At 48.7% G+C, this 26832-nt stretch overlaps 1 protein-coding gene across 4 annotated transcripts in view; it reads right to left on the bottom strand.

Moving 5' to 3' along the window:
• PACS1 (phosphofurin acidic cluster sorting protein 1) overlaps positions 1–26832 on the bottom strand; it is a 132609-nt gene that overhangs the window by 7745 nt on the left and 98032 nt on the right. For all 4 annotated transcript variants that reach the window (XM_070565546.1, XM_008533167.2, XM_070565548.1 and 1 more), the window contains exons 3-19: positions 21084–21173; positions 20252–20377; positions 16865–17009; positions 16504–16595; positions 16328–16408; positions 13501–13560; positions 12472–12632; positions 12007–12100; positions 7462–7542; positions 6001–6116; positions 5691–5826; positions 4344–4448; positions 3005–3111; positions 2184–2338; positions 1937–2047; positions 1164–1266; positions 672–714 (exon numbers count right to left, since the gene is read on the bottom strand). In XM_070565546.1, the coding sequence (XP_070421647.1) occupies positions 672–714; positions 1164–1266; positions 1937–2047; positions 2184–2338; positions 3005–3111; positions 4344–4448; positions 5691–5826; positions 6001–6116; positions 7462–7542; positions 12007–12100; positions 12472–12632; positions 13501–13560; positions 16328–16408; positions 16504–16595; positions 16865–17009; positions 20252–20377; positions 21084–21173 (1806 nt within the window). The remainder of the gene's footprint in view (positions 1–671; positions 715–1163; positions 1267–1936; positions 2048–2183; positions 2339–3004; positions 3112–4343; positions 4449–5690; positions 5827–6000; positions 6117–7461; positions 7543–12006; positions 12101–12471; positions 12633–13500; positions 13561–16327; positions 16409–16503; positions 16596–16864; positions 17010–20251; positions 20378–21083; positions 21174–26832) is intronic.

Raw genomic sequence — 26832 nt, 5'->3', positions numbered from 1 at the left:
ACTAAATGAAACAAAGGCCAGTACCACCTGACACCAAAGACGTCCGGGAGGTTTTCCCTTTCTTTTCAAAATCCACTCATCTAGAGACTCCCCTCGAGCAAACAGGAGGGAAGGGAGAAGCCCTTTCTCTCAGAGGACCCTCCGAGCTGAAGACAGAAACACCTAGTTCTCGGACTTCTCTTCAGAATGTCATCTGTCAGTATTTCCAAGGCAGCTTTCTCTTCCCTGAAGCCTGGAGAAGCTATGCTCTGGACACCACTCCCTAGGCCGAAGCACCCAGTTCAGGGCCCGGTGTAGGAAGTACGAGATACCAGTGATGGTTCGTGATGTGGGGAAGGAGGACACTGAGAGGAACAGCTCAGAACACGTCCTAGCCCAGCATTTCTCCACCTCGGCACTGCTGTCGTTCTGCGCCGCACCGTTCCCTGTTGTGGGGGCTGTCCTGCGCACCACACAATGTTTAGCAGCATCCGTGGTCTCTACCCACTCCATGCCAGTAGCATCTCCACTCCCAGTTGTTGACAACCAAAAATGTCTCCAGACATTGCCAGATGTCCCCTGGGGGCAAAATCGCCTCCGGAGGAGAGCTACCGTCTAGATGAGTCTTATTTGTGTGTGTGCTGGGGGAGGACAGGAAGAATGGGGTATAGAGGAGGGGAGTCAGTACTCACGCCAATGAAGGGGATGAATTTCTGATAAGAGTCTTCATCAGGGCTGTTGGGGGAAACAGGAAAGCCTTCGAGTTAGCGGGTGAGACTGCGTGGGGAGCGGGCACATAAGCTTTTCACAGTTTACTGTGGCTTCAAGGAGTCCAGACACTACATGACATCTTCCCATCACATCTCAGGGTGGTACAAGGAGCCACCAAATGGAGGCAAAAGACCTGATTCTGCACATGACACTCCCTGCTCCCATGTCGGAATTTCAGTCCCTCGGGTGGGCTTCTCTGTACTGAGGGGGTGCCCATACGGGTGGGGAGGCCCAGGGCAAGGAAAGGAGGGCCAGGATGGGAGGCAGTAAAAAACACTGTCTCTCATATTCTGTCTGGTTCCTACACAGGGAAATGGGGTGGGGAGAAGGAAAATGTGAAAAAGCAAAGAAAACTCAAGATTTATCTAGCCCACCCAACCTATTTTTAAGAAATCTCTCAAAGTCAAACTTACAACTTATGCCTGCAGGTCAGCATGGCTTCAGCCACAGGAAGCTGGTGCGTCACGCCTGCCCCATTGACATACTGCATCACCCGCCCCACCACGTCCAGTTGCTCTGCAGAGAAGCCAAGAGAGAACGGCCGAGCTATTTCAGCAGGCAAACTGAAAAACCCTCTGAGAGCGCCCCCTTCTTGAGACCCATCAGGAGACACTAGGAGCCGAGGCAGAGAAAGTTTCCGACGATCTGCTGGTTTTGAATCTAAGGAATCATGAGCCACGGCGCCATCCTCTCCCTCGAAGCCTTTCCCAGGCTCGTCACGCCCCGGCCTCCTGTGACCTAGAGGAAGCCCCCCCCCACCTCTGCCCCTCACTTCCTCCAAGGTCTGTTGACGCATGTAGCACCTCTCAGCCTTGCAGAGCTCAAGCCCTCTCTATTCCTGGCTGCCTTCACTCCGTACCTCGGGGAGAGACACGGTGCAGGGTTATTCATTTATCAACAGCCCGCCTAGGAACTATTCTCTGCTTCTTATATTTGATCTTGGCAGCTAGATGTGCCCGCTCTTAGCCCTCTGTATTTCTAGATGTACAGGAGCGGAGTAAATAGTATGAACTGAAAACATCCAAGGTGGAAGGGCTGCACTGCAAACACGAACATGCAAAGGGACTGGGAGGGTTCGAGCCACAGGGAGGAAAAGCAGCATGCTCCCCGACCCCCTCCTTCAGCCAAGGCTGGCTCTCCACCAATCAGGCGACATTGTATCTCAATCCCTCACAGGGGCCATTACCTGACACTGGGGGCTCTGAGCGACTGAACAGATCTCTCCAGCTGGAGTCAAGGAAGGTACTGCCATATCTACTGTCAACTGAGCCCAAGTATTTGGCTACAGGGTGGGAACCTGTTGGACAAAAACCAAAGAAGGTGAGCTGGTTTGGGATGGAATGATGGCCCTGGCCTTTGGGCTCCCTGACTATCCCTTCCTAGGACCCAATGCCACCATCTTGCTTCAGGAGTGGGATCTGCCGCATCTTTACCAAGGGGGATGATGAGAAAGCGCATGTAGCCAAGCCAGTCGGAGGTCTTGCTGGCCAGCGACTTGACAAAGAACCGGAGGATGGAGCTCAGGTAGCTCTGGCCTCCTACGGCTGCCACCTTCACCGGCCGCGGCATGGCGGAGTTGCAGTTGCAGCTGGGGAGAAGGGGACAGTCACGCCACATTCAGGAGGTTCACCAGCATCCTGCTCAGAGGGCCCTGAGCTCGGACTTTACTTGATCTCAACAACCCACAGGGGAGAAACAAACCAATAAACAAAATAATACAGAGGCAATAAACCAGTGTTTTTGCAATTAAGAGGGAAGTCCAGGATCAGAGGGGGCAGGTAATTGTCTAGAAGGAAGACAGAATTAGAAGTGGCTGAGGCTAACGGGGAGACAAGTCAGCAGAGCTCCTGGGTCAGCAGTGGGTGTGAGCATGTCTCCTTCCCACAGGCAGGGACTTGGGGCCCTTCTGGGAAGGGAAGGCCCTGACTCTGGACGCCAAGCAGCGTGGTACACTCATAGGGAGGGGAGTAAAAGGTCCGTGTAAAACCCTGGATTCTCCCCTCCTGGCCTTCTCCACCATGAGTTTAAGAAGAGGATGAGGCAAGGCCAGGTGTGGCAGAGTCCCGGTGGGGAGGCGGGGAGGGCAGGAAGGTGATATTTTCATGCCTGATCCTCTGGGACATCAGAGCACCAAGCACGGGCCACGGATTCCCGGTCTGATGAAGCCAGGAGGTCCTGTTGATGCTTGGAAGGCAGGGTGGGAGGATGAGGTCAGAGGGAACCCCAAAGGGCGGGAGAGAAGCCAAGCCCTTACTAGCGCTGGATACGGGTGAGCAGAGCGGACAGCACGGCCTGGACCTCCACAGTGGAGCAGGTGCACACGACAGGCTTCCGCTGGTCCTGGAGCAGCTCTGCCACGTACTAGGGGGCAGGGAGGGAGAGGGGCAGGGACAGAGGTGAGGGCCACAGCAGGGGCGCTGCTCCCCCACAGGTGCCAAGAGGCCAGGCAAGGCCCAGACCAAGCTGCAGGGCCCTGTCCTCCTCCTTTTGACCACAGCTGGGCAAAGGTCAGGTTTCTGGCTGCCAGTGAGGAGAAGGTGGAGTGAGACCCCATGTAGCCTGAGGCTCAGGAATCTTTAGATCTAATGTCACCTCTGTAGCCCACCCTCCAGGTGGTGGGGCCACTGGGGCAGTGGGATTCTGGCACCAGGATCTAACCGGGCGACAGTGGTGAGTGGGAGCAGGCAGCTTGCTCTGCCCCTTCTGAACTGCCTTTGTGGAAAGTAGTGGCAAGCTCTGGCATCTGACAGCATTTTGTACTTCTCAAGGCACCTTCCTTCCATCATGCTACCTGATACATAGAACCACCCTGGAAGGAGGGCAGGATAGATAATATTGTTGCTTTTTCACAGATGAGGAAACTGAGGTACAGAGATTTAGTACAGAGTTAGTGACTTAAGGCCCTATATGCTGGGAGATGAAAGAACTGGGACCAGAGCCCAGAGCTATCAGCTCAGTTCAGGGAAGGAGGGGCCTGAAATACGGGGATCCTTTTCCTTTTTTTTTTTCCCCAGGAAGGTTAGCCCTGAGCTAACTGCTGCCAATCCTCCTCTTTTTGCTGAGGAAGGCTGGCCCTGAGCTAACATCCGTGCCTATCTTCCTCTACTTTTTTTTTTTTTTTTTTAGATTTTACTTTTTCCTTTTTCTCCCCAAAGCCCCCCAGTACATAGTTGTGTAGTCTTCGTTGTGGGTCCTTCTAGTTGTGGCATGTGGGACGCTGCCTCAGCGTGGTTTGATGAGCAGTGCCATGTCCGCGCCCAGGATTCGAACCAATGAAACACTGGGCCGCCTGCAGCGGAGCACACGAACTTAACCACTCGGCCACGGGGCCAGCCCCAATCTTCCTCTACTTTATATGTGGGACGCCTACCACAGCATGGCTTGCCGAGGGGTACCATGTCCACACCCAGGATCTGAATTGGGGAACCCGGGCCGCCAAAGCGGAACGTGCGAACTTAACCGCTGAGCCACTGGGCCGGCCCCGGGGATGCTTTTCCTATCTTCCCATGCCCTTCCTTTCAGATCACACACTCCAGGGGGTCTCTTGCTCCCCAGAACCTCTCCTCCCCAGCCCTGCCACCTCAGTGCTTTACCTGGCCCTGCCAATCGGCGGTGTTTACGAGGATGACATTTTCTGGGAGGGCTGCATCTGACACCAGGATCTGATTCAGTTGGTCATATACCACCTTTCGTGGAATCTGCAGGGACAAAAGTGTCTGTCAGGCAGTCCCCCGGGAGCCTGAGGGTGGGGCTAGGTGGACTAGGGTAAAGAATTCCTAGAGCATTGAGGGAGAAGGACCCTAGGCCTCTGTGGAGGAGACCCAGTATCCCACCGGCCAGACCAGAATGGAAAGGAGGAGGAGAAAGAATACGCAGGGTCCTCAGAGAACACTCTCCGGCACCAGGAACAAAGCCACAGCGGTGGGCCTGGCAGAGCGAGGGCAGACAGAGCTGGAGACGCAGCCGCGTCCCACGAAGGGCAGTGATGCAGGGAGAGCAGGAGAGCCGCCAGGAAGGAGCAGGAGAGGAGGAGGGGGACAATGGCCAGCAGGTGCTCACAGAAATGAGAATGAGGGCAATGGGGAGAGAACTAATGAGACCGGCAATGAGCGCTGTGTGGGGAGCCCTCCTGTCACAGGGAACAAAAGGCCTTTCAGAAACAGTGATTAACAATAAGGACAATACCTCGCCCCAGGCACTGGGATATTCTAGTCTCTGGTTTATGTTCAGCTATGTAATAGCGTCAAACTCAGGAAGCCACACAAACTGACACAAACCTTCCTCTCAATGATATTTATGAGGTAAAGGAAGAGGCTTGCTGTTAACTCTACAAGAATAGTCATCCTGTGAGGGACGTCAGTTTAGAGAGGTTCCTTCTCCAGGCCCCTGAAACCGCTGGCCTTCAAAAGGAGAACACACTTCCCCAAGTCCAGTTTCTTCTGCGTGTCTATTCCAGCCCACTCTCGGGTCTTTCGATCAAAATATTTTAATATTGTTGATGTGCCAGCCTGAAATGACAGTAAGCGGCCCACCACAGTACTAAAGGTATCAGAGGTCAGGCTGGTGGCGTCCGATGAGATTTTAACGGCTGCCATCCTCTAGAACAGCTGATTCCCCACACAATCTCCAGACTAACGTCTGAGGGAGGCAGAACAAACCAGAAGGGGTGGAATTGCCACTTGGGGCTGGGACAATGCTGGCTGGCATCTCTGCTCCCTTCCCCATTCCCCACAAATCAACACTGAAGCCAGTTACACACTAGAAGCAAACAACACGTACGTGAGATTTCTCTGATTTAGGTCTGTCTTCAAGACTTTGATTCAGAGCATTTCAAAGTATTCTTTCTTTCCTCTCCATCTAACTAACAAGGAAGATGACAAAACGGAAACCACGGTCCAGGGAGGCACAGAGGCTCCTGGCCTCGAGTGGGGACAGTGTACCTGTGTGCTGTGGCCCAGGTCGGGGGACCGCTCGCTGTCGGAGCTGTTGGTCCTCTCACTCAGGGGCTTGGAGAGCTGCCGCTCCTTCAGGGGGGTGCTCCTCTTCTGCCGCGGGGTGTGCACCCCGTCCACTTTGCTGCCAGAGATGTGGGAAGGAGGTGGTTACACAGGCCCTCCAGCCTGGAGCCACTGCCAGCCTGCTCCTCCCTAGGCTGCAAGCCTATGCTAAGTGTGGTTGCAGCCTCGTACCATCAGCTCGGCTTCCTCAGTTCTACCCCACGTTCTAGGAGCTCCTTCCAATCTCGAGTACCTGGGAGAGGCAGAGCCGTGGACATCCGTTTTGCTGGACTTCATGGGGGTTTTGACTTTCTCTGGCACAACCAGACTTGTGCTCACGTCTCCAAACATGTCCTGGTCAGTGATTTCCTGCCACGGGGAAAGGAAGCACCGAGGGTAACTTCTCACTCAGTGACCACCCAGAAGCCTCGTGGAGTCCTGCCAGGGCCCATCACCGTCACGAGAAGAGAGCAAATCAATAGGTCTCTCTTCCTGGAAGCACGTGGCTCTAAAACTCCTACCGCGCCCGAAGAGGACACTGTTACTGATTGATTCAACTGCGTGCACCCACTGTGCTGGGCGCTGCCTCCTGTTATTCGGTCTGTCCTCCACATTTACGAGCTATCTGTAGACATGCAAACCTGGACCGATGATCCAGCCTCTCCAGGTGAGAAGGAGCGAGTTTTACTCAGGAAGCAGCATGACTGGAATTTCACTTTGAAATGACCACTGTGCAGTACGGACCAAAGTGAGGCAAGAGTGGAAGCTGGCTATTCAGATTTCTATGAACTAAATTAATCTCGAGTCAGGTCTAATGATTTGTCATACACCAGGTCTTTAGTGCTGCATTATTTACTATAGGAAATCTAAGCTTAGAATAATTCTTCCTTGAACTCTCTGCGAGGCTGAGGCACAGCACACCCCCCGATGGTCTTAGGTGAAGTTCTCTGCTCCCCCCAACCTGCTGTGCCCAGCCTCTAGTCCCACTGGATGAACTCTGGCACACCCTGCAAAACCCAGCTCCGATGCCCTCCCTCGGCAGCCGGAATCCCTCTGTCCTTCCCTGGGCCTCCAGAGAGCCTCTGCACCAGGTGAGCACAGGCTGGCTTTCCCCCTAGAGGGTGGCGTCTTGATGGCAGAGACCATGGTATTCTCATCTTGGCACCTTCAGTGCTCAGCACGTGTAGTTGCATAGTAAATGTGTGTGGAATTCAATTTTTAATTAAATTGGGCACCCCAGCCAATTCATTCAATTTCACTAGGGCTTGGCCTGCACTCCTGGGCAGCTCCAACATCTCTCAGAGAAAGGAGGTGACCAGCAATCACGTGGAGCTCTAATGTTGTGGGCTGCCTGGCCATTGGAAGAACACCACTGGAGGAAGGGAGGGTTTTTCAGATGAAGATACTGGTCGTCGTCTCTCAGAAGTAAATGAGGGTAACAGATAGTGAGAAATTATCCAAATGAGCATTTGACTAGGTCTAATTAAAGGGCAGAATGAGGACACTTCCGGTTAGCTAATTTGGGGAATAATTGGTCTCCAGAGTAGGTTACATTCCATGGGAAAGGATCTCAGGAGAAAGAGACTGAAGGACATTCACAAGTCCACAGACTTAGGCAAAATTTCCAGGGTGGCCCTGAGGGTCTTTTTGCCTTTATTTCTAAAGGTGCAAAAACTACTTTAAATGCTGAAACGGGAGGCTGAACCATACATACCAGAGTGTCTGTTTCAGTCAAGCTGTCATCTTGATTTTTAATCCAAGCAGATTTGACTTTTTCTAGAGCAGCCAATTCCATCTGCAAAAATCACAATAATTAGTCATCACCAATCCAAATAACTACCACTCCAACTTGTTTTCTGGGTCCCTAAGAAGCTTAAAATATTTTCAGTTAATCTGAAGACCTCACCAAATCTTTGGGATTTTCATCTTATAAGGGGTATATTTTTGTGAAAACTAAGCTTCAGAAGGGTCAGGTATTTTTGTAATCATTACATCAGTAACACATGAGTTGGGGAACCCAGAAATTCTTACTCTCACAAGATGTCCCTAGGAAAGAGATGGCTTTGTCTGGGATCCACAAAGTCCTGACCCTGGATTCGGTAAACACCACTGCCCAGGAGGGACATTCGGAGCCTCTTCTGCTTGTCAGAAGTTGCTGAGAAGAAAGGAGGATCTTATAGTTCAGGTCTTTGATTTTGAGACTAAAGACATCCATGCTAGCCAAATGCTTTTTGCTTGGCAGAAACATCTAGAAAACCCTCAAACAGAATATACTAAGCAAAAAGACACCCAATGTTAAGCCATTTAGGTGTGAATTAATTCTCCCTTTGTCCACATCTCTTACTAGTATTTCTCATAAATATTAAACATGTACCTTGCAAGTATAGATACACAACCAGATGTTTCATATTTGCTAATATTGCTTCAGGCTGTGCTGGCACCACTGTCAAAGTCATGAGCAATTGAGGGTTGTGGGTCTCAGACAAAGGGAAGGTATTGGCCTCAGTGAATCTCTTTAGTTCTTACGCGGAACCAGGGAGTCAGAAAAGGTCAAGGATGTCCCACTTCCTCCCAATTACTCAAAGTCCTCTCTCTGAGTAAATTATATAGGACTGGGAAATATCAGGCTAATAATAATAAGCTCAAGGGGTCACTTGGCAAACTAATGAACAAGGCTCACAAGAGCAGGCCCGTGTTGTACTCTGAACCAGGGTTTCTCCATCTCAGCACTACTGACACTTTGTGCCACATCCCTCTCTACTGCGGGGGGTTGTCCTGTGCAGCGCAGGATGTTCAGCAGCATTCTGGCTTCTACCCACTAAGATGTCAGTAGCAGCCCCTTACCCCTCCCCACTTGGGACAACCAAAAATGTCTCCAGTCATTGCCAAATGCTCCTCAGGAGGCAAAAGTCATCCCTGGCTGAGAACCACTGCTCTAAGTCATGCAAGAAGACTAACCCAACGTCCTCGAACCCGACCTTGTGGCTCCAGATCTTGAGATGCTCTGGCTCAGAGCCACACACGATAGGTTGCCTCCAGATTGCACAGCTAGTTCATTTACACATTGTCTATATGAATAACCAATGTTAACAGGGTCTACAATCATGGAGAAGTCCTGGTCAGACATAAGGCTGAAGATGATTTCGCTCAATTTCGGATCTCAGTATGACAAATGAATTAAACATGTTTTAAAGAGAATGAATTGGGGCAATACGGCCCTTCTGTTAGAAGGTTTGCAAGTAGCATGCCCTGTTGTCAAGCCCTATGACAGCCACAGCATTGTTTCCATGGCAAAGTTGCAAGATCTGATAAGACCTGCAGCTTGCACTGGGGTTGGAGGGCACCTGCCAGCTACTCGCTGACTCATCTAGATGTTCCAGTTGATCCCAGCAGACTCCTGATTCTCCAAGTTCCTATTCCTGCTCCTGTAAATACTGAGGGCTTTCCTCACCCCAGGACCCTGGAACACCGGCAGCGCAGTAGCTGAGTCTGCCTAATTGTGTGGCCTGGAGGCAGATGCCCGCAGGCTGAAGCACTGTGCTGTGGGGCGATGCTGGCTCTGCAGAGCGCACACGCCTCTGTGTGTGTGGGGGGGGGGGGGGGAGGAAGGGCAGAGTGGGCTAACATTTTAGGCTCTGATTCTTGTCAAGTACTGGTCTCTAACGCCACATTTTCAGTGCCATGGAAATGGCGACTTCTAGCAGCAGGTAGTCTTGGCTGAAAGTCAACAGCTCTTGGCCACCCGGACTGAAGCACTGTCAGCGCCTATTGTCATCAGCTTGCAGAAATAAATTATGTCGCTACTGTGTGCCCAAGTCTTGGGAAAAATGCAATAACTCTAATAATTTGTATCAGCAGAAATTCCTTTTGCTTTTAGTGATCAATCCTCTTGAAACTTGGGGGAAAAAAAGGATGATTAAGAAAAATAAATAACAATGCTTGGAAATCAGGGAAGAGAGGACAAGAACCAGGCAGGGCGTGCTCGCCTGCCTCCATCTGCATGGTCTCGGCATCTTTCCCTAATACATGCAGAAGTTCTCGGTGTAAGAGCACAGCCTCGCTGTGCAGTTCTCAAAGTACCTTTCATACTAAAGGATTCCAAAGCTCCACACCCACAGCAAGACATATGGGGCTCTTCAAAATAGAAATATCACAGAGAAGCAGCAAAGCGAGTCTGAAATCTGGCCAAGGAAACCATTATTTGAAGGACTCTAAAAAGACATCCAGATTCTACCAATTTTGGGAGTCCGGAACGGAAATGGCTGTAAGGGAAGATAATAACAGTAACAGCGCGTACATTTACTGCAGCCTCCCCGTGCAGTAACTCAAGCCACCCGTCAGGCAAGCACCAAGCTAGAGGTTTACCTGCATTCTCTCGGCGGAATGCCACACTGCCTTGTAAGGCACGTGCTTTGTGGAGGAGGAGACGGCGGCCTGGTAACTGCCTCAGACCACACAGTCAGTGGAGTGGAGTCAAGAGTCATCCTCAGAAGTCTGACTCCAGAGCACGTGCTCTCAGCCCAGCCCTACCCTACCCCAAACAAATGTTCTGCCTAAACAGGGACCCTTAGGCCATCGTATTATAAAGATTAATACTCAACTGACTTTTGAGCTCACTGGGCTTCTATGCCAGTACCTTTATGTTACAAACAGGACACCTGAGGCTCAGAGCATTAAGGGGATTTTTCTCTCTAAATTTTGTAAGCCATATAACTGAGACTAAAGTAGAACCGACAGACAAATTCTATCAACTCAGAAACACCTTCATTAGTATAAAACAGTACCTCTTATCGATTTAATAACAACAATCCCTAGCATTGAGCATTCACCTTGTTAGGTGTTAGGGCTCGTGCTTTTGGGGCATTACCTCAGTTAATAATTTAGCTGCATTTTGTTACAGTAGAGCCCTTGTACTGCACTCCTGGGACACTGGGAGACAGTCCTCCCTCGGCCAGGTCCCATCATCCCTTACATTTATATTTAAGATGGAATTGGGCTCCAGTGGCCAACGATCTGTCCACGTGGACAGTGGCGATTTAGCAGGGCCATTTGGCAGCCCCGTGAGAAAGAGCAGCTACGAGCCACATCCTAAACAGAATAGTAAAATGAGGCCTCCTTGGCTCCGGATCCCCTGAACCTGGGGGAAAGTTGCTGTGAGTGCAGCGTCTGCAAGAGCAGCCTGAGGTTTCTCTGTGGAGGGACTCCTGGTGCGGGCTGCAGTTTTCCCTTCCACATTTCCTCACTAATGCCGTGTCTGCCTCCCTTCTAGGGCTGGATTGCCAACTGCGCCTTAACCAGGAAGAGGGATTAGGTGGGAAACAGCCCCACCTGGTGGCAGCAGGCAGTAAGGCAGCCCCTGAGCTGCCCGAGGGTTTGCAGACACTTGGGGCAGGTGGCAGCGGTTCCACAGACAACAGTTCTTTTCAGCGGACAGAGTGCCTCACTCGCTTCATATAATTTCCCCACAATTAGTACCTACTTGGTGGGAGAGTTTTGTACTCCCTCTGTTAAAGTGGCAAGAACGGGAGGACTGAAAGGATTCAGTTTCTTTGATCTACAGAAAAGACATTGTGCTTTCAAGAGCAAACCATGAACTGCACTGAAATCACGCCCACTGTCTTCGTGCCTTTAGTGGTAAATGAGGGGAAGAACAGCTCCCCAGGGCCTGAGGCAGGCACAGCATCAGTCGGGCTCCCACTCTGACCCACTGCCGGGAGACAGCCTGCCCAAGTACGGTCAGAGCATGATGCAGGGGTGATGCTGGGCTCTCGGGGGGCCACGGTACACAGCTCCTTCTTCCTCTTGCTCACCAGGCAAAGTGGGAACCTGCTCACTAAATTCTCTGAGGGCACTCTATGAATGAAGCCTACGTACTGCCTCCTGAACAGAACTTGTGGGCTTCCTGCCCCTTTACACCTGTTCTGTCCCCAGCCTGAAACGCGCAATTGCTTATCCAGATACCACCCTCCCCGCTACCATGCAACGGACACTGAGGGAGAGGTTTTGAGGCACCAAGTGTTCTGGGATGGAAGGCTACAGGCCGTGCGGGAACAGGTCAAAAATAACACCCAAGCAGCCACAGCAACGCCCTCAGAGAACGAAGCTCCCAGGTAGGACTGAGATGAGGACAACCAGATTGAAACAAGATGAGACCACTCTTCTGAGGTCCCCAGTGAGCCAAGAGCAGAGGGCCCAGAGTGTTAGGCCCCACACTCCCCTGGCCCCTCTCCCCGCCCCCATAGCCATTGGTCTTGCTCACAGGGCTGGTGGTGTCTTTGCCGAGGCTGCCCTTGCTGTTGAGGCTGCCAATCTCTGTCTGTGAGCTGGACTGCGACATCCCCTCAAAGAAGGGCCTGCGGTGGAGAAGCACAGCCAGGGTCAGTGCCCGCCCAGGCCCAGAACAGCAGCTCACGGAGAGCTGGGTGGAGCTGGTGTTCCAGAAAGATCAACGACCTGGGCTTCAAGGATGCCCGGTGAGGAAGGACACAGCAGAGGCTGGACAAGTAGGGGCCTGGGCCGAAGGACTTCAGCAGAGTCCTCTCAGGACTTTTGTCAGCAAGAGGCAAAAACAATGATTTTTATGCGGACAGCTGGAGGCTCAACGAGGATGAAGAACCAAGATGCCCTGGCGAGGGAGGGGACGTGAGGGAGGGGGCTAGGAGACGGCCAGGCCTAGCGAGGAGAGGTGCGGGGAGACGCTTGACAGAGCAGGTGTGGGACTCACTTGAGCTTGGGCTTCGGAGTGCTAAGGATGCTCTCTGTCTCCTCCATTTCAGGGCCACTGTCGCTGGGATTGTACATCTCCAGACTATCATACAGCTCATCCAAGTCCTCTTCCACCTCTCGTATCTGCTCCCGGGACACATGTTCCAGCCCAAAGCCAACCTGTGGGGGAAAAAATCTTTGAGTTTGCGGTTACCTCTATTAACAGTTATGGCAGACGTGCAACTTCTTCCTCCTGGACGGGGACCAACTGGCCTCCCGTACCAGTCCCCCTTAACGGACAAGCCATAGCTCTACACTCATCAGGCTGACCTTGATGTCCTTGCTGTGATCCAATCCTGAGAGCAGGGGTGCGGTGAGGCCACCTTCCCTCTCAGTACCTTCCTAACACTCCACACTACGGACCTGGCATCAGGAAGAAACGTGGAAGCACAGCTAACACACTTCTCCCAGAGAGCGGGCACAGAAGACCCGGGAGGCATGCCCCTGTGCAGGCTGGTCCTACCTTCCTCTACAGCCCACAGAGGGACAGAGAAATCTCTCTCGACAATTTCCATCTCCCTCCCTTTTTCAGTCCAGTGAGAGAGAAGCCTGTGAAAGCTGGCACCAGGCCTGCCAGAGCCCAGGAGGAGACTGCTCCTCCACGAACAGCCGGTTCTTGGTGTCTCAAGGGCTGACCACTGAGGACCCTCCCACCTCACAGGCTATTGCTCACAATGTTCCCCTGGGGATAGGAGGGAAAATTAAACAAGGAGAACTGGATTTGTTTCTGATACCCCATCCCAGAGGCTTATATTAACGCTGGCTGCTATAACCATGCTACCCCTACTCTGAATCCCATGAAACCTTGGGTGCCACGTGTAAAGCCTTTCTTTCTCTTTTCAAGTAGTTTAAATCCCTTCTTTGCTGCCTTCTCACTTGGTGGGTCCCAGAATCTTGACTCCCAGGGGCAACGTAGAGTGCACCCCAGGAACGAGGGTGAAATTCCAGGAACTCTACTCACCATCGACCTTGGGAGTAAGGGCCATACCTCATCTGAAACTTTAAACCGCTTCAGGAGGGCCACGAACTTCTGTTTGATGTTCGGTTGCTGTAGGGAGAAAGTGAACAATAGTTCTCAAACAACACCCACTCGTGGACGTGATCAAGTCAAGTCAACAGAGAGTGATTGAGAGCCCACTTTTGTAAAGAACCGTGGGAGGACACAACGACGGGAATGCGGTGTCCACCCTCTGGCACGTCACACTATCAGGGAAGCAGGCCCGTGCGTGCCTCATCCTGGGGCAGCTCCCAGTGCTGTGGGCGTAGATGGAAGGAGGAGGGCTCATCAACTCCTGGGCCCTCCACCACCACGTCCTGCTAACGCCCAAATGTGCATCTGCAGCTCACCCCTGTCTCTAGTCCTCCAGATCCATGGTGCAGACGGGTGACTTCCACCTGTATGTATACAGTGACCTCAAACTCAACATTTCCAAAACGGAACTTGTCATCTTCTCCTTGTATTCCCTATCTGGTTACTGATATCACCACTCCAGTCACCCGGGTCTGAACCTGGAGTCTCTCCCCTCCCTTCTCCCCAGAGCCCAGTGTTCGATAACTCCTACCCTCTTTTCCACCTGTAACACCACTGCTTTCGTCCAGGCCTTTCTCCTCACATCCCTCTGGGACCACGGACACCCCCACTCTCCCACTCCCAGTCAGTTTCCAGTCTTGTTCGCTCCAGAGTCCACAGTGATCACTCCAAATGCAAATCTCATCATGTCACTCCCCACTCATGTCGGCCGTCAGTGCCTGGAGAACAAAGCTTAAGTGTCAACTCTACGGCTGTCTGACGGCTGGGTCTGCCTGTCTCTAGCCTCATCTCACCATTCAACCCCCACACCCCATACTCAAACGGAAACTAACTGCTACAGTTCTGTGAAACGCCACATGCTGCAGTGCACCTCTGGGCCTTTAGACACGGTATCTTCTGCCTTGACTAAACATTCCCCTCGCATCCACTTGGTGAAGTTCTGTTTGTCCTTAGAAACCCATCTCTTAGCATCTCGTCCGTGAAGCACTCCTGGGGTTCCTGCTCAGAGTCAGTCACTTTCCCCTAGTGCCACTGCTGTCCCTTACACAAAGCTCCGTCTTCTAGCACCTATCCTACTGCGTTGTAGTCACTTGTTTAGACATGTCTGTGTCACTAGACACTGTGAGCTCCTTGACAGCATGGACTGGGCCCTTCCTAGCTCCATGTCTCCAACTCCAGGCACAGTGACTAGCTTGCGGCCCAAGTACTTCCTGACTGAATGACAGACTCGCCATCTGGGGATGGAAGAGGCTAACTTGCAAGTAAGACGGAGCCAGGCCTTCAAGAAAGGGCAGGGCTTCCAAAGGTGGAAAGGGCATTCAGAGCAGAGAAAAAACACGTGAGCTCACAGTGACAGAGAAGCATAAGACGTACTCAGAGACCAGCACGTCAATGAGTGTATCTAGAACAAAGTGTTCTTGGTTGGGGGAGAAGAATGCATGTGTACAAAAGGAGACAGAAATTAAGGAACAATTACTGAGTCTCTGGAAATCTGACTGCAAAGTGTCTGCAGCTAATAAAAAAAGTCTTCAGGGGAGTGGATATTAATAGAAGCTCCGAACTCTGGTCATATAACTGAGTGAAGCTGTGGGGGAGATGACAGGAAGGGGTGATTCACAAAGCTCCAGGGGACACACTATGGGAAGAAGGTGGGGCCTCTCTGTGGTTACAGAGCAGGAAAAAGAAAAACTTAGTAGAAGGAGCTACAACAGAGGGTGGTCATCCAGCCTACCCCCCTGACCAGAGCACAATGGTGGTGAGGCATTTGGGGCTCTGGTGACACGCCTTACCTGGCTATTTTGGAGAGCCTGTCAAGGATTAGATACCTCAGGACAATGAAACAGTTCTCATGCTCTCTGGTCATTATTCAATGGGGGAAATCAAGGCCAGAGTCTTGAGGATTTACATTGAAGCCCCGTGATCCCTAAGGATGATTGGGGAGATGACAGCATTGTTTCATGGGAGAATGCCAGGCTCAGATACGACTCATCGGAAGGTCTGGCCTACATTTCTTTCCCTCCTGATGGTGACGGGACTCTCTGCTCTTGGGGTCCCGAGGCTAGCCCTGCACTAGAGAGTATCAGGATGTCTCCAGGGAAAAACGAAGCCGTGAATTTCTCTTCCAAAAAGCTCCTAGCACTTTTGACTCTCCCACACTTTGGCACAGGAACTCCAAAATCATTCAAAATTACCCCAAAAATTCAGGTACTAAGTGTCTCAGTCCAGAACTCTAATTTCACCAAAAATAGTGACTCTTGAGGAAATCTTATGCAGGGGACACAATCCAAAGGCATTTGGTCTCTAAGGTTATGGATCCATTCAGGCAGGAACTATATCTAATGTAATTAAACCTTAGCAAACCCACAGTTCCAAGTACTAGCCTATTATTTCTGGGTAAATTCAACAAATGATTAAAAATGGTAATATGCCAAGAGAGGACCAGATTTATCTACGCAGTGGATAGCACGTCATCTGAAGTAAGCACCTGGAGAGGGAAGGTAGGGTGTCTGAGGTGTTCTGTTCCCTGAGGAAGCATTATCTGTTCCGAAGGCTAAAACAAGGTTTTTCAACCTTTCTTCTATCCTGAGATAACCTGAAGAATATAACACAGCCCTGTCGGTGACACTGGTTCTCTGTGACAGTGATTCTCAATTAGGTGGTGGCGGACATACACAGGGGTGTTATCAGAACCTTGAGGGCGGCCACGTGCAGAATTTAAAAAGCTTCCATCCTACCCCCAAATGGAAATTCTCAGCTAAACAGTCCCCAGACCTCTGTGGCTCACCCTGGTGATGGCAGAGGTGGAGGTGAGTTTCCTCCGGGTCTTCTTTACTTTGCGCAGCTCCTCATCTTCATAGAACAGGTCCTAAGTGGGAGGGGGGAGAGAACGAGGTTGGGAAACCCCCGGAAGGTCTTGAATTCCTTCTCAGACACTTCCTGTGAGGGGCTGTGGGAAGTTACCTGCCCGTGCAATGGATCATCACTGCCTTCCTGTTCTGATGAGAAACTCTCCTCCTCTTCCTCAGAATAATTGTCAATATCAGGAGAACGATCTGGAAACAGACACCTTAGTAAGATAACTTCAAAATGGGAAGATCTGGCCTAAGAGACTTTGATCGGCTGGAATCATGGCTCTGCTCGGGCGAAACACGGCTGGAGCAGAGGAGAGGGCCCGGGCCATGGCAGGCTATGTTTCGTTTTCAGGGATCTCTAACTTCTCTTTCCTAGGAAGATTTTAGGCATTGCCTGGTTCAGCTCCGCCAGGATGGAGATCAGGTGACGAGCTCCCTCTTGACCTGCAGGGCCTCTGCATTCATCTTACCAGACAGCTTGGATTTGATTCCTTCATGGTCAATGGGCTGGCTGGAGAGGGAGTAGATCTTTATTTCTGCCACAGGCACAGAGACATCCTTCACGTTGCTGTGCAGGCCGAGCACCAGAGCGCCCTCGTTAGGATGCTGCATCACCTAGGATGACAGAGCGGCAGTGGAAACGCCTTACTACGGAGAGATCCACTGAGTTGTCCATTTTCATAAACCCAAAGAGATATGCATGCCAGTGGAAAGGGCATTCTGCTAATGCATTTTCTTTCTCATGACCTTCCAAATCCATGCCGACTGTTCTATCGCCTCCAAGGTCTTACTGTGAAACTGTCTCCAGAAGTGCCGGCCACGAGTCAGGCCACGCGTTTAAAGACGAAAATCAAGGCCTGAGATTGAAAACGACTGCTAATCTCTAGGACTCCATTTTAGTTTAAGGCCTTCACAGAGAAACTAGTTTGCCAGGCTAGGTGGGGCCGGCCTGCGGATGGTGGTCACCTGTGTGCCTGGCAATGAGGAAAAGGACCTACAGTGCATGAGAAAGCAGAAGGGCTTGACACAGCTGGCAAAACGCGGCATCCGCACTACTTCACTCCCGCCAGTCCCTCACACTGATACAAAACCAGAAGACGAGAGGAGGATGGGCTGGGACTATCTCACGTATGGCCACAAAATTTCCCCTATTTAATGTACTAAAGCACAGAAATGAGTTTTGAAACTGACTTGTGGCCCCTTTCTTTTTCCCCTTTGTCAGGACTGAGAGGATTTGCCTGACATATATGGGAAGTGCACAAATGAGCAAACGCACTGAGGATAATGGGAGCCTGGTTTCTAACTGATGGAGAAGGGAATTAGAAATATGGAAAGGGGAAGGCTAGAATAAGCCCAATGGTGCTGGATTGGAATTGACTGGATGTGAGCTCATGATCAGATAGATATAGATATGGAAACAGATATGATGTGTATGTATATATGAGTGCATATGCACACACACATATATACACACACACACGTACGTTTCCTAGCTCTGTCAGCTGAGAGGGAGTAGAAGCAATGAGACCCCAGTTGGAGAGTGAGCACTCCTAGTACCCACATCTTGGTTTCTAAATACCATTCTCCACTAAAACGAACCAGGGCTCTTAAGAGAACCAGTTCATTCCAAGGCTGCGTCAGGGGAAATACAAGATGAGCCTGTAATATTTTGTACCAGAAAGTAAAGAAGTATGTAAAGAGTGATAGGACATATCAAAAAGGATATAGGAACCAGTTTGAAGGGGCTCCCACTGGCCAAATTTGAGATAATTTGAACATCAAGCCAAAAAAATGACAGTAACAGATTAAACCCCACTGAATTAAACAGGAATCCATAGGTCCATAACTGATACAAATAAATGAATCAATTAGTAAGTAGGGAAGAAGGGAGAGCTCTGTCTTACAACCAAAAGCCAACTAACAAATATAGAAGGAATGGTGAGATTAGAAATTCACTGTGGACGGGGCCAGCGCAGTGGCCAAGTGGTTAAGTTTGTGTTCTCCTCTTCAGTGGCCTGGGGCTCACCAGTTTGGATCCTGGGCGCAGACAAGGCACTGCTCATCAAGCCATGCTGTGGCGGCGTCCCACACAGAGGAACTACAATGACTTACAACTAGGAAAAACGACTATGTAGTGGGGCTTCAAGGAGGGGGGAAAAAACAGAAGATTGGCAACAGATGTTAGTTCAGGGCCAATCTTCCTCACTAAAATAAAGAAAAGAAAAGAAAGGAAAAGAAACTCACTGTGTGGCAAGCATCAATCAGTGATTCAGCCCAAGAATCACAGATGCTAAAACTAGTTGGTGAAGATAGGAGGAGGAAAGTACTGTTATATAGTCTCAAAACATTTTCCTATAAAATATTTTTTCATTGGTAAGTACAAAATATTTACTAACTTTCTATTGGAAATCCTGGCAGACACCACCTTAACTAAGCAATGAAAGTCAACCTCACCCAGCGATGAAACAAATCAACGTGGAGTGCTGCCTATGTTGCACTGAGAAGAACATGGTATTACTTCTGTGGTAATTCTGCCAAAAATGTATAAGCTGAATCTAATCTTCAGAAAACATCGGACAAACCCAAACTGAGGAACATTCAATAAAGTGGTAACAGACCTGTACTCTTAAAAAATGTCAAAGGGGTCCCGCCCATGGCCTAGTGGTTAAGTTTGGCGCATTCCGCTTCAGTGGCCCAGCTTTGGTTCCTGGGCAGGGACATAGAGCACTTGTTGGTGGCCATGCTGTGGCGGCGACCCACAGACAAAATAGAAGAAGACTGGCATGGATGTTAGCTCAGGGCAGATCTTCTTCAAGCAAAAAGAGGAAGACTGGCAACAGATGTTAACTCAGGGTGAATCTTCCTCAGCAAAAAAAAAAAAAAAAAAAAAAGTCAAGAGCATGAAAGACAAGGAAAATCTGAGGGACTGTTGCAGATTGAAGGAGACTAAAGAGATATGACAACTAAATGCAAGACGTAATCCCAGATTCAATCGTGGGCCTGTAAAGACATCATGGAGACACTCGACACTTGGCACAGTCTGAATGGTGACTGAGGTCAGATGGTAATCTTACAGCAATGTTAACGTTCTGATCTTTTGGTGGCATGGTGCTTACATAGGAGAGTATTCTTTTTTTTTTTTTAAATTACGGACAGAAGGTTTCTTTTCTTTCTTTTTTTTAAAGATTGGCACCTGAGCTAACATCTGTTGCCAATCTGTTTTTTTTTTCTTCTTCTTCTCCCCAAAGCACCCCCCACCCCCACCCCTGTACACAGTTGTATATTCTAGCTGTGAGCGCCTCTGGTTGTGGCATGTGGGATGCTGACTGCACATGGCTGGATGAGCGGTGCCATGTCTGCACCCAGGATCTGAACCAGCAAAACCCTGGGCACCGAAGCGGAGCACGTGAACTTAACCACTTGGCCACAGGGCCAGCCCTGGAGAGTATTCTTATTTAGGAAATTAACATAGTGTAGTATTAATGTGTAATGGGGCATCATGTCTGCAACTTACTCTCAATGGTTCAGAAAAGAAAATAATATGCATGAAATCTAGAGACAGAGAAGGCAAGTGCGGTAACACATTAACACCGAAGAATCTGGGTGGAGGCATATGGGGACTCTTCATACTATTCTGACAACTTTTCCCTAAGTTTGAAAATTTTTTAAAAATTAAAGAAAAACTTTTTGTGAGGGAGAAAGTACTTGATAAAAAGAGGTATACCCTAAATTTCCAATAAAAGAATGAACTTGTAAAATAAAATAAAACAGACAGCCAGCAGGCTGGGAAAATCGTTTGCTGGGTTCAACTCTCTCAGGCTCTCTGACTTAAAGGCTGGAGACTGCGCTCCTCTCACCTCTGCCATGTTGATGAGGCCCACGGCCAGGGTCTTGTAGCCCAAGATGGTCCGGTTCTTGTAACGCTTTCTCCTTTGCAACATGATCTGCAGCTTGTTGGCATCTCTCTTCAGGAAATGAGGGTACTGCCGAGCATAAAACAGAGTCAAGCGTGGTCAATAAGCAACTGGGTCCATTGGTGGGCTCTAGTCCCGCTAGAGAATGCACAATCTTTCTGTCTTCACTGTCTCCTGTCTATTCAAGGAGGTGCTCAGGGGGTGAAGGGAATATCCTTAAGTTGCTGCTGAGGGTGTGATTCGGCTCGGTGCTTGGCTTCCACTCTCCAGCTCTGTGGTCCACACACGTTCAGAAAGCTGCCTCTTTCCTTGCCATGTGATCTAGTGTTTCCTCCATGTGCTTCAATTTGGGCTTCTGGGATTATGATGAGAGACAGACATACTAGAAGGATAAGGAGGAGAAGGGAAGGGATGGAGATCACAATACGGGGGCAAAATGAGACTGAAGGGGCGCACTCTGCTGGAGTGTGTGCTGTGCATTCCTAAAGAGAGGTGACGGGGCTGAGCGTGGTAGGACGGGTGGGGCCAACAGCCTTATCAAAGGAAATGGGAAAGAAGAATGAGAAGTGATGCACTTTTCAGCATCCTACCTGGGTCTCAGCCTCCTGACTGTGGCTTGCTGTGTGATTGCTCTGGCCCTCCAGGCTGGGCATCAAAGCTGTGGGTGACTTTACTTTATTCCTGCTATGGCTAATTCACTGGGCTGAATTCACCGGGTGACTTTAGTTCACTGGGCTATGGCATCTGAGCCACCTGAGACTGAGGAGACTCTCACCTGAAGGGAGAAGGTCAACTGGAGCTCTGTTTCCACCAGGCCACTAGCTGGAAGGATGATTTCGTTGGAGCGAAGAATTCTTTTGGAACCCTGAAACCAAGAAAAAAATAAGTCAAAACTGTGTCACCAAAAATCAGACCAAGGGAAATGCTATGTCTGCAAACAACTTTTAAACTCTACAAATATCCCTACCAGTCCAAATATTTCATCAGTCTTTGTCATACTTGTTAGAATTAAGCCACCACCATAGATATGATTTTGTATGTTTAATGCTGCATGTTTATAAAGGGTTTTCATGTAAAAATGATTTGTTTTTGCATTTGAGTTCTCCCAACTGTCCTGAGGATGAAGCAGGGAGGTATCAGCACCCCAAGGGGTGGAAACACGGCCCCAGGCTCAGCCCAGCCTCCCTTTTCCTCTGTAATGACACTTCAGCTGCACTGTCTTGCCTTTGGGTCTTCTCACACGCTTTTTGTCTCCTCTTGGGTGCTCCTTCACGCTTCGGTACACAGCTAACCAATTGCCCTTCCGGTCTCAGTTTAGATATAACTTTTTTTCCAGGAACCTTTCCTTTCAGCCCCTTCCTTTTCAACCTAACACTGGGTTAGACACCCCAATGTTTTCAGCTCTTAAGAAAATAAAGTTGGGCTAAACTATTCCTAAACTGTAAGAAGAGATCAGCCTGAGGAGTTCCAGTAAATTTGTATAAACTACTTTCTCTAAAAAATTGAGCCGTAATTTAAACACAGTGGTGAAGTGCCCAGATCTCCAGGACACAGATGGATGAACTGAGAATGCAGACACCGTGTGACCCACATCTGTATCAAGACGTAGAACATTTCTATCACTCCAGAAAAATCCCTTGTGATGTCTCCCGGTCATTCCTGCACCACTCTCAGAGGCAAGCACTGTTGTGTTTTCTTTCACCACAGATCCGTTTTGTCTGTTCTAAAATTCCATAAAAACGGAATCATATCATACGTACCACTTCAGTTGGGCTTCTTTTGCCCAACATAACGTGGCTGAGGTTCATACAGGTTGTCGCATGTATCAATAGTTCATTCCTGCTGAGTAGAATTCTATTCTGTGAATATACCACACTTTGTTTACCCATTCTGTTGCTAAACATTCACATTTGGGTCATTTCTAGTTTTTGGCCATTATGGCTAAAGCTGTCATCCTTGTACAAGTCTGGGTGAACGTATGTTTTGCTTTTTCTTAGGCAAAGACCTAGGAGAGGAATTGCTGGGTCTTAGGGTAGACAAATGTTTAACTTTATGAGAAACTGTTAGACCGACTTCCAAAGTGTTGGTACCACTTTCCATCCCAGCAGCCGTGTACGGGAGCCCCAGTTGCTCCACATCTTCCCCAGCACTTGGCGGGGTCAGCCCTGGACTCATGGATGCTAATGGGTACGTGCAGTGGAACATCAGTATGGCTGCAATTTGCATTTCCCTGACCACTAATAACAGTGAGCACCTTTTTATCAGTTTATTGGTCATTTTAAAATTTCCACTTATTAAGTGCCTGACCAAACTTTTTTGGCCAGGTTATCTTGTTACTGAGTTGTGAGAGTTTTTTTATTTATACAAGTCATGTCAGATATATGTGTTGTAAATATTTTCTTGCCTATTCATTTTCTTAATGGCGTCTTTTGATGAGGTATTTAATTTTGATCAGGTCAACATTATTATTTCTTTTATAGTTACTGCGTTCTGGGTACTATCTAGGATATCTGTGCCTACTCCAAGGTTGTGCGGATATTCTGTTATGTTTTCCTTTAGAAATTTTAATTTTCACATTTAGGCTTCTTATACATTTCTAATTTCTGTTTTTATAAAGTGCAAATTTGTTTGATGCAGAAGGAAAATCTCCTAAATACAACATTTCACAATGGCTTTGTAATTAGAATAACATTGTATTATACCAATTAAAAGTAATAAAGGAAACTTTGCCTCATCTGTTAGATAACGCTTTTTGTAGTAAGCTCTATTACAAACAAAAATCTTGACAAAGTTTTCACCTGACTCTATTTGGGCTCTCTTGATTTAAGAAATCTCTATAAAATGAATCTCAGAAATGCTGGGAGAGTCTAAAATGTGGTTTATTTCCAGCAGTTATATATACCAGGGGGTAGGAGACATTGGCAATATTTAGAGATATTTTTGGTTGTTACAAGTGGTGTGGGTGTGAGAGATTTCTAGAGGGCAGAGGCCAGGGTTGTTGCTGACCATCCTATGACGCACAGGACACACTCCACAACAGAATGATCTGGCCCCAAATGTCAACAGGGCCGCTGTTGAGAAATGCTGCTCTGAAACCTGACCCCCCCGAAGACACTGCTTTCTGGGGAGCCCTCTCAAATGGTGCTACTTCTCTCCTACAACCCACAGCCACTGGGCTTGGAGGTGGGACAGGTGTCCTCTCATCACCAGGTCTAGAATATTCTCCCTTCCACCTCCTTAAAACTCCCCATTTTGAAGAGATGTCATCAGTTTATATTATCCTCTCTTTCTTGCTGCTGTTGTCATCTGTAACTGCCAGTCATTCCTGCTCATTTCTTGACTTTAGCTCCTCACTCACTGTTTCTCTCCCCAACACTACTCCAGTCATACACTCTTTCCAACATCCTGGCCTCTAAATCCCAGAATTCCTCTCTTCCAGTGATCTTGTCGTCACACTTGTCTTAGCCACTCACACGATTGTACTTTGGACCTCATCATTACCAACAATTACAACCAACACCTAATCTCAGCTTCAAACATCCTACTCTCTGATTACGCCTCCTATCTTCCCAGCTCGTTCTCTCTGGTTTGCCAACAATCATATAATCCTTCAAAGCCACCAGCGCCTACAATCCAGGGATCTGCTCATTGGTTCACTCTTCCTCTCACCCCTTGCCATCCCCTTTCCTCCTTACCCAGCTTACATGCCATAATCAATCTTGATAAACACGTCCTTGCATCCACCCTTAACTCCTCTGCCCTGCTACTGTTCCGCCATACTCACTTGGTAAATTACAACCCTTTTAAATCCACCTGCCCTGGGTGAACATGCCCGGAGAGAATCTCAGTCAGGCTAACTGTTCTGACTTTAAATTTATGACCTCAGATCTTAAGCGGGCCTGCAATGCTGCCTGGCAATCATACTATGCTTTCCCAAGTTCTTTCACTGTCCCACTCTATTAGATGATGGTTTCACATCTTCTCGTTTTTCCCCAAACCTCCAACATCAGCTTACCCCTCCCCTCACTCTAAGCTGATAACATTGATTCCTACTTGCTGAGAAAATTGAAGCAATACGAAAAGAGGTCCCACAACTCCCACCACACTTACTTATTTACCACATTTGTACCATCCCCTCTTTCCTCCTGTTACACAGATGAACCGCCCTGCTCTCATCCAAATCAACCACTTAGGCACCAGATCTCATCCCTTCTCACCCAGAAAGATGCTGTTCTGGCCATTCTTTCCTTTCCTACATAAGGGATCATTTCTCCAAATGGATCTCTACTACAAATGGATCATTTCCATTAGCAAACATGCTATTATTCCTCTCATTTAAAAAAATCAGGGGCCAGCCTGGTGGAGCAGAGGTTAAGTTCACACACTCTGCTTTGGTAGCCCAGGGTTCGCAGGTTCAGATTCTGGCTGCAGACCCAGCACCACTCGTCAAGCCACGGTGTTGCCAGCGTCCCACACAAAACAGAGGAAGATTGGCACAGGTGTTAGCTCAGTGACAACCTTTCTCTCTCTCTCACACACACACAGACAAAACCCAAAAAACTTCTCCTGTCCCCACATGACCTGCTGGTTACCACCCCATATCTCGTCTTCCCTTTATAGCAAACTCAAGAGTTGCCTATTGTTGCTCTCTTGAAGTTTTCTCTCATTTTCTCTTAAATGCATTCCAGTCAGCCTTCCTATCTCCACCATTCCACCAAAACTGCCATTGACAAGGTCTTAAATAACCTCGACTTTGAGGAATCTGATGATCTGTTCCCATCTTCCCTGACTCATCTGCAGCTTTGACACAGCTGATCACTCTCTACTTCCATCAACATCTCCTTCATTTGGCTCCCAGAACACCACACTCTCATGGATCTCCTCTTACCCTCCAGCTGCTTTCTTGGTCTCCATTCCAGGTCCTTTCTCTCCTCCCAACTTCCTAATGTTGGAGTGCCTGGGGTCGCAATCCTTAGACCTGCTCTCATCTCTATATTCATTCACTACACTCCTGGTTATCTCATCCAACCTTATGGTCTCAAATATGTTGATGACTCTCCAATTTCTCTCTACCTTAGACCTCTCTCCTGAACTCTAAACTCATATATTCAACAACTCCTCTTGAATGTTTAATAGGCATCTCAAATACAATATAATAAGCTGAATTTTGGATCTTTCCCTCCAAACGTGCTTCACCCACAGTCTTCCCCATCTCACTTAATTCCACCCTACCTGTTGCTTAAGCCAAAACTCTGGCACCACCCTCATCTCTTGCCAGAATCAGTGTCGTAGCCTATTAACTAACTGGTCTTCCTAATTCCTCTTTCCTGCCTACAGTCTATTCTCCACACAACAGCCAGAGTGATTCTATCATGTCTCTGTTCAAAATTCTCCAATTCACGCAGAATGAAAGCCAGAGACCTTAAATTAGCTGCGCACATCCCGCCTCCCCACCTCTTTGACCTCTTCTCCTCCTCCACTCCTCTCCAGCCTCACTGGCCTCCCCTCCTTCCTCCTGATTCTGTCACACGTGCCAGACACGTTCCCGCCTGAGGGCCTTGCCTTGGCTTTTCCTTCCGCCTGGAACGCTCTTCCTCCAGATATTTGCATGACTCCCTCCCTCGCCTCCTTCAAAGTCTTTTTTTTTTTTTTTAAAGATTTTATTTTTCCTTTTTCTCCCAAAGCCCCCCGGTACATAGCTATATATTTTTAGTTATGAGTCCTTCTAGTTGTGGCATGTGGCATGCCGCCTCAGCGTGGCTTAATGAGCGGTACCACATCCGCGCCCAGGATCCGAACGGGCAAAACCCTGTCGAAGCAGAGCTTGTGAACTTAACCACTCAGCCACTAGGTCGGCCCCCCTTCAAAGTCTTTGTGTAAACGTCATCTTCTCAATAAGGCCTACCCTGACCACCACATACAATTTATAACTTCCTCCACATCTGGCATGCTCCAATCTCTTTATCTTATTTTATTTATTTCCCCATAGGACATGTCACCTTCCAATAGCAGCAGCCCTCATTATTTGAACTCTCACTATCCAAATATGTGCTATAGATATCTGTAAACTTTCTGTCCCAACTGCATTGTCTGCATTGCAAGCTTGTTAAGACGAATCTGCATGTGCAGGTAACGGGATGCACACATTTCAGTGCAGTCCCGGGGCCACAGCTGGTTCATTCTTTAAGGCATGGTGCATTACTGTTCTCATCTTTCCCTCCCTTCTCCAAAGATTTAGCCCTTCACGGTCCCAGTATTTGCTTCTTCCAAGTGCCTGGGGCACTACCAACTTGGGTCCAATTTCAAAACGATCTTTGGTCTCTTTACGTATCATTTTTAATCTCTATGACAGTATATCTTCATTTGCAGTATAGAAGCAAAACAATTTATATCTGATACTACAGTATCATTACTCACAGCACACAAAAATATTCATTAATGAGTATTAATGCATGAAAAATTAGGTTACTGGTGTTTTAAATGTCTCTTTTTTAAATAAAAAATTCTTGATGGATTGTCACATA

This window comes from Equus przewalskii, chromosome 11 (assembly GCF_037783145.1).
Source record: "Equus przewalskii isolate Varuska chromosome 11, EquPr2, whole genome shotgun sequence".
Classification (NCBI taxonomy): domain Eukaryota; kingdom Metazoa; phylum Chordata; class Mammalia; order Perissodactyla; family Equidae; genus Equus; species Equus przewalskii.
Note: the sequence above shows the minus strand (reverse complement) of the source record. Positions and strands in the feature narration are given on the sequence as shown.